Source organism: Sus scrofa, chromosome 6 (assembly GCF_054392235.1).
Source record: "Sus scrofa isolate SSC_HxYL_T2T_F1_AM1 chromosome 6, Sscrofa_HxYL_maternal_Yorkshire_Landrace_v2.0, whole genome shotgun sequence".
NCBI classification, from domain to species: Eukaryota; Metazoa; Chordata; class Mammalia; order Artiodactyla; family Suidae; genus Sus; species Sus scrofa.
Window position 1 is genome coordinate 68404300 of NC_139388.1, and position 13073 is coordinate 68417372.

General features: G+C 48.5%; 1 protein-coding gene across 10 annotated transcripts in view; it reads right to left on the minus strand.

The window, feature by feature from the left end:
• The window catches only part of GNB1 (G protein subunit beta 1), an 85429-nt gene that overhangs the window by 18451 nt on the left and 53905 nt on the right, over window positions 1-13073 (minus strand). For 9 of the 10 annotated variants that reach the window (XM_021097490.1, XM_021097495.2, XM_084962591.1 and 6 more), the window contains 3 exons: window positions 7762-7862; window positions 1629-1667; window positions 166-272 (listed from right to left, as the gene is read on the minus strand). In XM_021097490.1, the coding sequence (XP_020953149.1) occupies window positions 166-272; window positions 1629-1667; window positions 7762-7818 (203 nt within the window). In that variant the 5' untranslated portion in view covers window positions 7819-7862. Of the gene's footprint in view, window positions 1-165; window positions 273-1628; window positions 1668-7761; window positions 7865-13073 lie in introns of those variants that run through there. The other variant, XM_084962597.1, reaches the window with a different exon arrangement.

Consider the following 13073-nt stretch of genomic DNA (forward strand, 5'->3'; position numbering starts at 1 on the left):
GAAACCTCAGGGTTCCTAGTCGGATTCGTTAACCACTGCGCCACAATGGGAACTCCAGCCCAAGCTTTTCTTTACAAATCACGGCAAGTGGGTTCAGGTAAGCATCCCCCTAGGAAAACAGAACAATCCTTGAGCGTGTCAGGCGCTCTGCCCCGGCCCACGCACCTGGAATCCGTGCCCCAGTGCATGGCATAGATCTTGGCCAGGTGCCCCCGCAGCGTTCTCCTGGTGCGCATCTGGATTCTTCCCACTGGGTCAATGTTGTTTGTGATCTTAAAGTGAAAGTGACTGCAAGTTAACATTCCGTGATGCCACACCCTCCCTGAGGCCTCCTCTCCCCACTGGGTGGCACCACTGCCCTGGCCTGGCTGTGCCCGCTCTGCTCCATTTTGCCTTCCTCTCAAGGTCCCCGTGAAGCCTGCTGCCTTGCCGGGCCCCCAGGACCCCCAGCCTGAGAGCAGCAGGCCCCGGGGCAGCCCACAGGGGCTCCATCCTCCGCCTCCCTAACCGCTGCTCCCACCTCAGTCAGTCCTGGCAGGGCTGCTCTGCCTCTAAGTTAGAGCCGCATGGGCCCACATCCCCTGGCACAGGCTGTGTGCCGAGATGGAGGACGGCGGCCTCCGCTCTGTGCTGCCTGTGACACAAAACTATAGGCGAACCTGCTGTTCCCTCCTGGGCTGACAAGCAGAATAGGTGTATCCCAATAATGGTTTTTTAAAAGGTACAGTCCAAAGCACATTTGAGAATTCGAACTGAGGTGGTTCGATGCAGTGTAATTTCTCTTTAACTTAGTGTTTAACCCTAATTAAATCATATCTCCTGAGGTATTAAGACAACATAAAGAGCATAATCATCCCCAATAGAAGTCGGAGTAGAACTTTTTTTTCCCATTTCTGTTCATTTCTTCGGACAAAAAATGTTTCTCCAATGGGGTGAAAATCACCATTTTAAAGTACACAGGTCAGCAATGCTGTGCAACTGTCACCTGTATCCAGTTGCAACACCCTGCCGTCACCCCAAGAGAAGACCCCACACCCGCTGGGCGGGCACTCCCTGGTCCCCTCCCCAGGCATCCGCTTTGTGTCTCTGGATGCTCAGCCCCCCACCCCCACCCCCGCACGGCATCACACGAGGAACTGCCCTTTACGGGGCGCCACATCCAGGCTGGTCCCCCCTACGGCTGAGCGGACTCACCGCGGCCACGCACCCACCTGCCTGCGCTGGTGGAGCGAGTGCCTACGTGTGCTTCCGCCATCGACGCCTTTGGGCGTGAATCCAGGAGTGGCACGGCCGGCTCTTCACTCACGTTTACCTTTTTGAGGATCTGCCAGACTGGACGTGAGAAACTCAGGTTCTGAGGCCGACCGTGTTAAGAGAAACTTCAAGATACCTGTACCGACTGCAACGGTACTTTCAACCCTGTCTTCTGTGATGGTGCGTCATCAACTAAGGCTTGAGAGAGACTGGCGCCTAACAGGCCACGGCTTGCTCTGCCTAGTGTGCTAAGGCCTCGTGAAGGGGACCCTTCGAGGGGAGGTTTTGCACAGGTCATTCTAGAGCTGCCCTGGGTAGGCAGCTTGGGCCCCCACGCTCTATGCCAGGCAGGCGATGGCGCCAATGGGGCTTACCTGAGAGAGAGTTGCATCCGCACATGCTTTCCGAGCATCCTAGCAGAGAGGGGGAGAGAGGGCAGTCAGTGTGCAGCAGGTACACCCCCTCCCAGTCCCGCAGGTCACAGCTTCAGGAGCCTCGCTCGGCCGGCAGAGGCAAAAGTAGACAGTGAGAGGATGGAGCTCTCGTTCCCCCCCCCCGCCTCCCGAGTCCAGGGCCATGTGGACTGTCCAGGCAACCTTCCACTCTGTGGCCCAGGGCACACGGAACAGAGAGCCCAAACCCACACATGCCCCAGACCTGCAGACGGCCCTACCTAACCATCCCAGCACAGCGCCCCAAGACCCCCAGAACCAGGCGCAGCCAGGCTCTGGCATCTTCCCACACCGGCACATGCAGCTTGCTCTGTCTTTCTAATAGCCTAGGAGGGGCAGGGCCAGCAGAAAGAAATGTCTAGAAAGCACCAAATGGTTAGCCCAGCAAATTTTTCTTCTAGAGAGTGCTAAACATATACTCTGTTTTCAAGCCAAACAATTCCTAGTGCTAACCTCCAGGACCGGAATCAGGACAACCAAATTCATTTTTTTTTTTTGGGGGGCCGCACCCGCAGCATAGGGAGGTTCCCAGGCTAGGGGTCCAACTGGAGCTACAGCTGCCAGCCTACACCACAGCCACAGCAATGCCAGATCCGAGCCACGCCTTCGACCTGCACCACAGCTCATGGCAACACCAGATGCTTAACCCACTGAGTGAGGTCAGGGTTGAACCCGCAACCTCGTGGTTCCTAGTTGGATTTGTTTCTGCTGCACCACGACGGGAACTCCTGTTTTCTAACCTATAAAATGACCTGTGAAGCAGGTAAGAACAATAAAGGGACATACTAAAGCTAATTAAAATGGTCTCGCTGTTGGGAGTACCAACTGTAGCTCAGTGATAACAGGCCACATTGCTCCTAAGTGATCCAAGTTACTAGAAAATGAATCTTGAAACTTCAAATTAGCATGTATGTTTTTACAAATAGAAAGCCATACATTACGAAAAAAAAGGGTCAATTTTGAGTGGAGGAATAAACTCAAAGGAATTATGACACTTTCTCTTTTTCTTTGTCTTTTTTTTATTGGCTGTGCCTGAGGCAGGTGGAAGCTCCCTGGCCAAGGATGAAACCCCACCCAATGCAGTGATAACCGAGGATCCTTAACCCGCTGTTGCCATAAAGCAGCCATCTGACCCCTGCTTTCAAAACGGCAAGTGGCCGCACAGGGCACTCCCGCACTCCTGAAGGTGCATGTGGGAGGTGGGCGAGAGACCGATCTCTAGGGCAGACCCGCCTCCCTGCTAATTATCATCATCATTGTTAACACTGCTAATACTGCGCCTGCGGCAAGTGCAAGTTCCCAGACTAGAGGCTGACTTGGAGCTGCAGCTGCCGGCCTGCACCACAGCTCACGGCAAAGCAGGATCCTTAACCCACTGAGCAGTGCCAGGGATCGATCCTGCGTCATGGATAATTCCTGGGTTCGTTACCACTGAGCCACGACAGGAACTCCTGCCAATTATTTTATTTCATGAAGCTGGTGGGAACAGTTACCAACAGAGCACATGGAAACATATCAAAGAAACTGTTATCATATGTACCAAAAATCTAGACTTCAACTTTCATTGTCCTATTAGAAGCATTCTACTTATTATATAATTAAAACGTGAAAAATTATATAATCACTATTTCCATGCCAGCACCTAAACCTGGGTCAAGGCCAGGTGAAGGGGATCCCAGAAGAGCAGGTTTCCCACCAGAGATCCTATCTGGTCAACATTTGTGTCTGAACACTGTTCTTATGGATATTATAGATGGCTCTTCACTGTAACAAAGAATCTCAAGAATTTTTTATTTGTTTATTTATTTATCTATTTGTCTCTTTGTCTTTTTAGGGCCGCACCTGCAGCATGTGGAGGTTCCCAGGCCAGGGGTCAAATCGGAGCTGTAGCCGCCGGCCTACACCAGAGCCACAGCAACGTGGGATCCGAGCCACATCTGCCACCTACACCACAGCTCATGGCAATGCCGGATCCTTAACCCACTGAGCGAGGCCAGGGATGGAACCTGCAACCTCATGGTTCCTAGTCGGATGCGTTTCCGCTGCGCCACGACAGGAACTCAAGAATTTTTTAAATGGGAAAAGTAAACCACGGGTACTAAGCAGCTTCACCCTAGTTAGAGTCTAGAAATTAAAACAGATTTCATGGTGTCCACAGCAGATGGTGGTGAGACCTGACAGACAACGGAGAGGAAACCACCGTGAAACACTGAAAAACACAGGGAACCCTAATCCAGTCGGATTTCAGCCACCCGCTGCTCATGCAAATGAGCGCGGTCCACTTCCAGCACTGCAGGAAGAAAAAACAGTCCCTGTAGCTGCTTAATGAAGACTGAGTCGTCAACACCTCTTAGACGCATTTCCAACATGACGGACGGGTGAGGCCGCCATGATGGCTTCTTATTTAGTGCCCAGGCTTCTGTGCTTCTGTGCTGAGAAAAGTCACTGAAGACCACAGGTCCCCTTTGGGTCCTTTGACCCAGAGGAGCCTGAATCGACCTGCAGTCAGTCCGCTCCTTCTCCCGTCTGGAGTCTGGACACTGCGGTGGCAGCCCTGGCTCGGCGGTTGCTGGCCAGCGTCGCCTGGCTTGTCTTGCTAATTGCAGGGCTGGCAGGCACGCCGAGACACTGCGCCTGCACAGGCTGTGGAGTTTTACTTTATCTGTCACAGCCTGCGTGTTTAGGTCTTGTCGCATTTCAGTGGGCACCCCTCTGCGAGCCCAAGTCCCCTGACAAACACGATAGAAGCAGCAGGACACAGTCCTTCGGGGGCTTGCAGGTTAAAAACTAAGCTAAGAGAATTCCCTGCTGGCCTTGCTGGTTAAGGATCTGGTGTGACCCCGGTGTAAGGCTTCGTACCAAAGGAGGTATAAAATAATAACTATACTTATTACTACACACTGTAATGATGATGTTTTAGATGTGCTGGTTTAGATATGGTTGCTAAAAAATTAATTCTAGAGTTCCCATTGTGGGTCAGAGGAAATGAATCTGACTAGCATCCATGAGGACACCGGTTTGATCCCTGACCTCACTCAGTGGGTTAAGGACCTGGTGTTGCCAAGAGCCGTGGTGTAGGTCGCAGGCTCAGATCCCGCATTGCTGCGGCTATGGCGCAGGCCGGCAGCTATAGCTCTGATTCGACTCATGGCCTGGGAACTTCCATATGCCACAGGTGTGACCCTTAAAAATAAATAAATAAATAAATTTATTCTGTTTCTTTTTACATTTTTTTTCCTCTTTTCACATTTTTAACTTCCACACCTGGCTCACCCTACAGTCCAGGCCCATCCCCAAGGAAGGGGACTGTATGTGCTTTACAAAAAATGGGTCTAAGGGAGTTCCCACTGTGGCACCACAGGAACAGCAGCATCTTGGGAGCACTGGGATGCAAGTTTGACTCCCCACACACTGCACAGTGGGTTAAGGGCCCAGTGTCACTACAGCCACAGGGCGGCCAAAAAAAAAGGGGGGGGGGGTCGTCTAGGAGTTCCCCTGTGGCACAGCAGATTAAGAGCCTGGCAGGGCCTAGCACTGCTGTGGCTCTGGTTACAGTTGTGGCAGGGGTTCGATTCCCGGCAATTTTTGCATGCCAGAGGCACGGCCCCCCAGAAAAGGGTCTAAAAAAGGGGAGGAGGTGCAGCACTGACCTTCAGTTTTCAGTCTTTTCCAAATTTGGACTTTTTTACTCATGCCACACACACTATTTCCTACGAATAGATCTGAATCTACTATTTATGAACAACTCATAAACAATAATTTATTGTTGTTAGAGAACATTCTAATCTCTGTATTCTGGACATATTAAATCTGATCAGAACAAAAAAACATTAAATACACTACTATGTCTTATTTTTATTGAGCTCTATCATACCTTTTACTTTTTAAATTAAAAAAAATTTTTTTGAGGGCCACTCCTGCAACATATGAAAGTTCCCAGGCTAAGGGCTAAATTGGAGCTGCAGATGCCGGCCTACCCCACACCCACAGCAACACCTGATCTGAGCCACGCCTGCGACCTACACCACAGCTCACGGCAACACCAGACCCTTCAGCCCACTGAGTTAGGCCAGGGATGGAGCTTGTGTCCTCACGGATACTAGTCAGGTTCTTGACCTGCTGAGCCACGAGGGGAAATCCTGTATTGTATCTTTCGAACGTTAAGCTTTGAAATTCTTACAGTAAAAGGATATTTTCTTTTTCCCTTTTGGCCATAGATCTCAATTCCATTTTCTCTTCTTGAGTTCAATAAAAATTTCTCCGCCTGCCAATGGGCTTTCTGAACATAAAACTGGTCACTTAAAAGGACATAATTAGGCTCCACCCTTACAGTGAACTCAGAAAAACAGACATTGTTCAGACACGTGCTACTGAAAAGTGATGCTCTGAAGGGTGGCGAAAGCTTTATGGACAAAACAAAAAAGTCAGGGAAAAACCTCCTCCATCCAACAGACACAAATTTACCTAAATATACTGAGGGAGTTCCCATTGTGGCTCGGCAGGTTAAGAACCCGACCTTGTTCCCTGAGGATGCAGGTTTGAACCCTGGCCTCTCTCAGTGGGTTAAGGATCCGGCGGGGCCGCAAGCTGCAGTGCAGGCCAACAGCTGCAGCTCCAATTCAACCCCCAGCTGGGGAACTTCTGTATGCTGCAGGTGCAGCCATAAAATAAATACATAAATAAAAATAAATAAAAATGTCCTCTAAATAAACAGAGGGCATTTTTTCTCCCCTCGTAAGTCCACCTTTTTTTCTCTCATTCTTCATACCAATGGTTTGGCAACAGAAACCTCTACTTGTACTAAAGGTTTCCCTAGAGAAATTCATTAAAAGCGCTGCCTCACGAAACTGAAGTAGAGTAGAATTAATGCCTTCCAGACCGACTCCGCATCCATTTTAAAACTTCAGGGGCTCTGCAAGGCACCGTTACAAACATCAGTGACAGACCAGGAGGGACGCTTGTGAGCTCTGCAAATGCCTGCCCTTCTACAGGGCAACCAAATAATGACCCACAGCTGTTCCAACCTTCGATCAGACAGACATGCTCCATTCATAGCAGCCGTATCCATCCCGAAGAAAATTCTTTTCAAAACTAGGAATGAATCAGGCACACCTAAAATAGTTTTTATTGCTGTTATTTATACTCTTATTTTTATTTTTTTGTCTTTTTAGGGCTGCCCCTCAGCACATGGAGGTTCCCAGGCTAGGGGTCTAATCGGAGCTGCAGCTGCTGGCCTACGCCAGAGCCACAGCAAACGCGGGATCCGAGCCGCGTCTGCGACCTATGCCACAGCTCACGGCAACGCCGGATTCTTCGCCCACTGAGCGAGGCCAGGGACCGAACCCGCATCTTCATGGATGCCAATCAGATTCGATTCTGCTGAGCCACGATGGGAACTCCAACACTCCTCTTTTAAAGAGGTTTCCTGCCCTCGACCCCACAGTCCCGGGGGGTGGGGGGACATCACATTCTCTACAGTGACCAAAAGAAGGTCACCAAGCTAAGGCCCAAGGTTAAACAAAGAAGAAAGAGTTCTACAAATTCTACGGAGACACTTAAAGTATATCCAAATAACAATACAGAAACTGAAATCCCGGAAATAATGTACAAGGCCAAATACCTGGATCTGTTATTTTTTATCTCGGGCCAATTAAGACTCAATTTCAGGAGTACCCGTCGTGGCGCAGTGGAAACACATCCGACTAGGTTGCGGGTTTGATCCCTGGCCCTCGCTCAGTGGGTTAAGGATCCGGCGTTGCCGTGAGCTATGGTGGAGGTCGCAGACGCGGCTCAGATCTGGCACTGCTATGGCTGTGGTGTAGGCTGACAGCTGTAGCTCCAATTGGACCCCAAGCCTGGGAACCTCCATATGCCTTGGGTGTGGCCCTAAAAAGATAAAAGATAAAAGACAAAAAAAAAAGAAAAAAAAAAAAAAAGACCCAATTTCAATCCAAAACAACGAAGAGTCATTCTGTAACCCATCTTTCCTAATCTGGTCACCTCATCACTGAGATCAAAATGGCTAACAAAACCAAACACACGGGTGGCTACATACTCTAATTTGGTTTTTAAGTTGTTCGGCCTCCTGCCGTAACTGGTCAAGTTCACTCATCTTCTGATCTTAGCGCTCTTCAATGCCACCTCAAAGAAACAGATCTGAAAGAGAAACACAGAAAAAAAAAATTAATACACAATGACTGAGTAACTGAATGAAGCAGATGAGGAAAGGAAACTGAAACTGTAAGAACCATGGTTTCATAAGAAATCACAGCACTTCCCTTCACCGTTCATCAGAACACACAAAATGCGTCCCAGGGCTGGGTTAACAAAACAAAATTACTATCACACGCCAGCTTCGTACGATGACAACGTCTCATCGACCACTCAGAGCATGGTGGGGTGAAGGGGACAAATCTGTTTCGAAGCGGTTTTCACGTAGGATCTGGGTCTCACTACAGACTCGAGAATCTAAGACGGACACTGAGCCTAGTTCTCACGTGAAAACCAGGGGTAGTTAGTTCAGGAAACGGGGTTGACAACCTGCCATCCAAGGACCTCAAAGCCAGGTCACTGACTGTGAACCATGACTGCCCAGAAGATGCCAGAATGTTCACACGACCATCCTGGAGGGACCCAGGTCTGGGGTCCAGCAAGCGTCTGATTCAGGGACAACTCACTCTCCCACTAAAATGGGCCATGGGGCCCCAGAAGCCGCAGACAAACCTCCATCCTTGGAGTACAGGCCAAGTTAGGGTGAGGACAAGCAGCCCTGCTGCCCACTCTGGACCTGGCCCAGCTCCAAACTCATTAGACAGCACTCCTGAAATCAGGGCCAAAACCAAACTATCCCATTACCAGGAGACTTACTTTCTCGAGGGAAATCTCAGAACCAGGGGTTGCATTTCTGACCAAGAACACAGCTATTCAGTCAGTCACACATATGACCAACGAATCACAAAGCTGAAGATATAATTATCAACATCTTTTAATCATTTAAGAATGCAATTAGCTCCCACATGCAAATACAGCTTGTGCAAGGGCCTCGATTTCCTATGCAAAGAGAGGGGGGGAATTTTCCATCACAGACTTTGAGTGTCAAAGGATTTTTTATAATATACCTCGGATATTTTATTAATTGTAGTTGTTATCTTCTTGAGATCAAAACACTTCTGGGGAAAATCATCGGGATGACCCGAGAAAACAAAGTTGTTGGAGTGCCTAGTTAGATAAACTTTCCTTTTCTGCACTAAAGCATCCAAAATAATTGTTATATGGTCTATATTAATTACAGAAGCTTGATGTCTATGAGAAAACAAAAATACCCTTCCCAATAAAAAGCACCTTTCAAGCTTAAGTTCCTGGTTCTGACTCTCACCTGCGCCAGGCAGGAAGCAGAAGGGGGCGAGAGTGGAAGTGCTGGGCTTCTAGAGTCACCTCAAGTCTCCAGCACTGACCCTAAATCTAAGTTTGCAGAACTGCCAGAAAAGGCCTAACAGGGGTGGGGGGACAGCTGGGGCGGGGTCTGCTGCCCCGGCTCTCTGGGAAGGCAATCGCAACGGCATCATTTTAGAGACACTTCTGACAAAGGGCCCCCTGAGCAGAGGAGGGGCCCCCTGAGCAGAGGAGAGCTTTGCTAACACAGAGCCCCTCAGGCCTCCCTGGGCAAATGCAGCATTGCCAGCTACCCTATGTGGTACCATGGGCTCATCCTCTTGTGTTTTCACATATAAACTCTAAGGACTACAGCTGATGAATAGTAATGTATGAAATAGCAACAGTGCCAAGAGAACACAAAACAACTTTAAACAGAAAGCTGAGGAGTTCCCGTCGTGGCGCAGTGGTCAATGAATCCAACTAGGAACCATGAGGTTGCGGGTTCGATCCCTGGCCTTGCTCAGTGGGTTAAGGATCCAGCATTGCCCTGAGCTGTGGTGTAGGTCGCAGATGCGGATCCTGTGCCTCTGGCGTAGGCCGGCGACTACAGCTCCGATTAGACCCCTGGCCTGGGAATCTCCATATGCTGTGGGAGCGGCCCTAGAAAAGGCAAAAAGACAAAAAAACCCAGAAAGCTGAGGCTATGTGTTCCCTGAGCTTATGGATGGCCTTGCATTTTTTCTGTCAGCCCAGGCATCCTACTACCACTCAGGTGCCTTTCGCATGTGACCAATTAGACAGTGGACAATTCTGCAGAGCTAGGGGCAGGTGTACTCCCTGTTCCCACGCCAAAGACCAGTCCTTTGTCTGTCAAGAAGCTACTTTATTCAATCCTTCCAAAAATCAATGTGAAGAAAAATAACAGTGTCTTCAGGAGGCATACTGAATTAGGTGGCTAAGTCTGATCAACCAACATACACTGATTCTGATTTAAACACTAAAAAAACTCAGCTGGTTTTTAAAAGTAAGGACAAAAATAAAAAAACTCCTAGCATCTAGATAAATAGGAAATACTTTGTGAGATGTTGGGGGGGAGTCTTTAGGTAAAGACTCAAATTCTAATATTTGATGGAATAGCTTTTGAGATCTTAAATATTTATTTTTTCTTTTCTTTCTTTCTTTCTTTTTTTTTTTTTTTTTTTTTTTTTTTGCTTTTTTAGGGCCGTACCTGCAGCATATGGAGGTTCCCAGACTAGATGTCAAATTGGAGATACAGCTGTTGGCCTATGCCACAGCCACAGCCACCACAGTATCAGGGCTGTGTCTGTGACCTACACCACAGCTCAGGGCAACACTGGATTCTAATTCACTGAGCGAGGCCAGGGATCAAACCCACATCCTTCATGGATCCTAGTGGGATTTGTTTCTGCTGGGCCACCACAGGAACTCCTGACTTTTACCTTTTTCAGCCAGATCTATTTCTTTCATCATTAAAAAGCATACATTTTTTTTTCTTTTTTGTCTTTTTTCCTTTTCTAGGGCTGCTTCCCATGGCACATGGAGGTTCCCAGGCTAGGGGTCGAATCGGAGTTGTAGCCTCCGGCCTACACCAGAGCCACAGCAACACGGGATCCGAGCCGCATCTGCGACCTACACCACAGCTCACGGCAACGCCGGATCCTTAACCCACTGAGCAAGGCCAGGGGTCGAACCCGCGACCTCATGGTTCCTAGTCGGATTCGTTAAACCACTGTGCCACAACAGGAACTCCAAGTTTTTTTCTTTTTTTGGCTGCACCCATGGCATACAGAAGTTCCTGGACCAGGGATCAAATCCGAACCACAGCTGCAATCTATACCACAGCTGCGGCAACACCAGATCTTTAGCCCACTGCTCCAGGCTGGTGATTGAAGCCGCACCACTGCAGAGACAACACAGGATCCTTAACCTGCTGTGCACAGCGGGAACTCCTAGCATAACTATTTTTGGATTATAACTCTATAACCAGTGCCTGCATTAAAGTCTCAATTAGGAGACTCAAAATTCGTATTTGTTGATTTTTAAGAAAAAGGGTATTTCTATCTCTGCTACCAAAAAAAAACTGTCCTGAAAGCCCCTATTTGGAGTTTCCACTGGGCTAACAACATGGCATTTTCTCTGTGGCAGTGCCAGTTCAATCCCTGCCTGGCACAGTGGATTAAGGATCTGGTGGTTTGGATGCAATCTCTGGTCTGGGAACTTCCATATGCTGTGGTGTGGCCAAAAAAGAAATATAAACAAATTCCAATCTGGAGATGAAGCTGTGTCTGTAGATGGACTTTCACTGACAAAAGGGATGCGCAGGGTCCAGACACCCCCTCTGCACCCAGCGGGCACTGTGGCTCACACTGATGTGGCTGTACACATCCACGAAGGACAGGCTCCTTTGCCCTGAGCCAGCGGACCCCAAACTGGCCTCCCAGGATGAGTGTGGAGGAGCCGGCACACCCAGGAGACCTGGCGGTCAGCCCCCTCCCCTGCCCCAAAGCGAAACCAGCATCCCGCAGACAGCACGCAGCCTGCACCTCCGGATGCAGAATGGGCCTGGGGAGGCAAAAAAATCCCTAATTCCCACAAACTGAGAGTTCACCCCAAATATTCTTCTGTGAATGAAATAAACAAGGTACAGAGACACATGTAAATAATGACACTCAAATGCTATAAAATTGGGTCATGATGATCACTCTACAACTATAAATGTAGTACAATTTATTGAGTAATAAAAAGATGACACTCTTGTGAATATAAAGAGAATGAACACCTATGCTAATATACGCAATCCTTTTTTTTCCTTTGGCCACACCTGCGGCATGTGGATGTTCAGGGCCAGGGATGGAACCCGCACTGCAGCTGCAGCCTGCACCACAACTGCAACGGCCACACCCTATCCTTAACCCGCTGTGCCACTGGGGAACTTCCTGCGATCTTTCTTCTACATGCACGAGACAATGTTAACGATTATTTTTGGAGAAACACACAGGAATAGTGGGACAGTTAAGATTTTTCACATTATCATATATAATTATTATATATGTATATAATTTTTCTATTTTAGAAAAGTTAACCAGTTACCTGGGTGCCTGAATCAAGAAGCAATCACAATTCTCCCACATTTTTCAGTTAACGACAATAAAAACCTATTACTGGATAAATAAGGACAATTGATGGAGATAGTATAAAATCCTAGAAAAATGGTCCTCATATATTAAATGAAACACAAATTTGTGTACAGGATTTTGCTATTTTAGAAAAACAAAAACATACCTAGTCTAAAAAAGACATTAATAAGCCTACCAGAATTTTTGCAAGAACTGCTGGTCAAACATTTCTCTTCATTTTCGAAAGAATGGACATGTAGTTTCCAGTGCTGGATAATAGAAACGGCGTGTGCATTTTAAAGGTCTTACTTACGTTCACTCTTCGCTATCCTCAGTCCCCAGAGCCTGGAGGAAGCCCACCATCAGGCTTGTGTGGCCTGGGCGCCTTCTCTCCTCCGGGGCCAAAGCCAGGGCTAAGCTCTGGCCATGCTGACTCAGCGCACCGGCCAGACTAAGCCGCTAAGACAGGGCCTGCTGAGAGTCTCACTTCTCTGCTTTATGACCCACATCTGCCACCAGCGTGTATTTAGAACTTCTGTCTCGGAACAGGAACTTTTTAAAGCAAGAATGTGACCTGCTCCTACTCTAATTACACCCTGATGTTACCACCACCTTTTCACTTGCAAAGTTCCCATCTGCAATAGAAGGCACTCTCCTTTCACTTCCTGATGAACTTGGCACCACGCAGGGCCCTGTAATCAGGACCCCTGGAGAGTCTAGGCCCCCCCAGCACCCCAGTTATCACCCAGCCACCACCACCCACACAGGCTCAAGTCTCAGTGTCAAGAGTGGAGTGATTGCAGCAAAACGGCATTTCAGGCTCCGGTTCTGCCGCAGGCAAGGAACGTGGCTATCA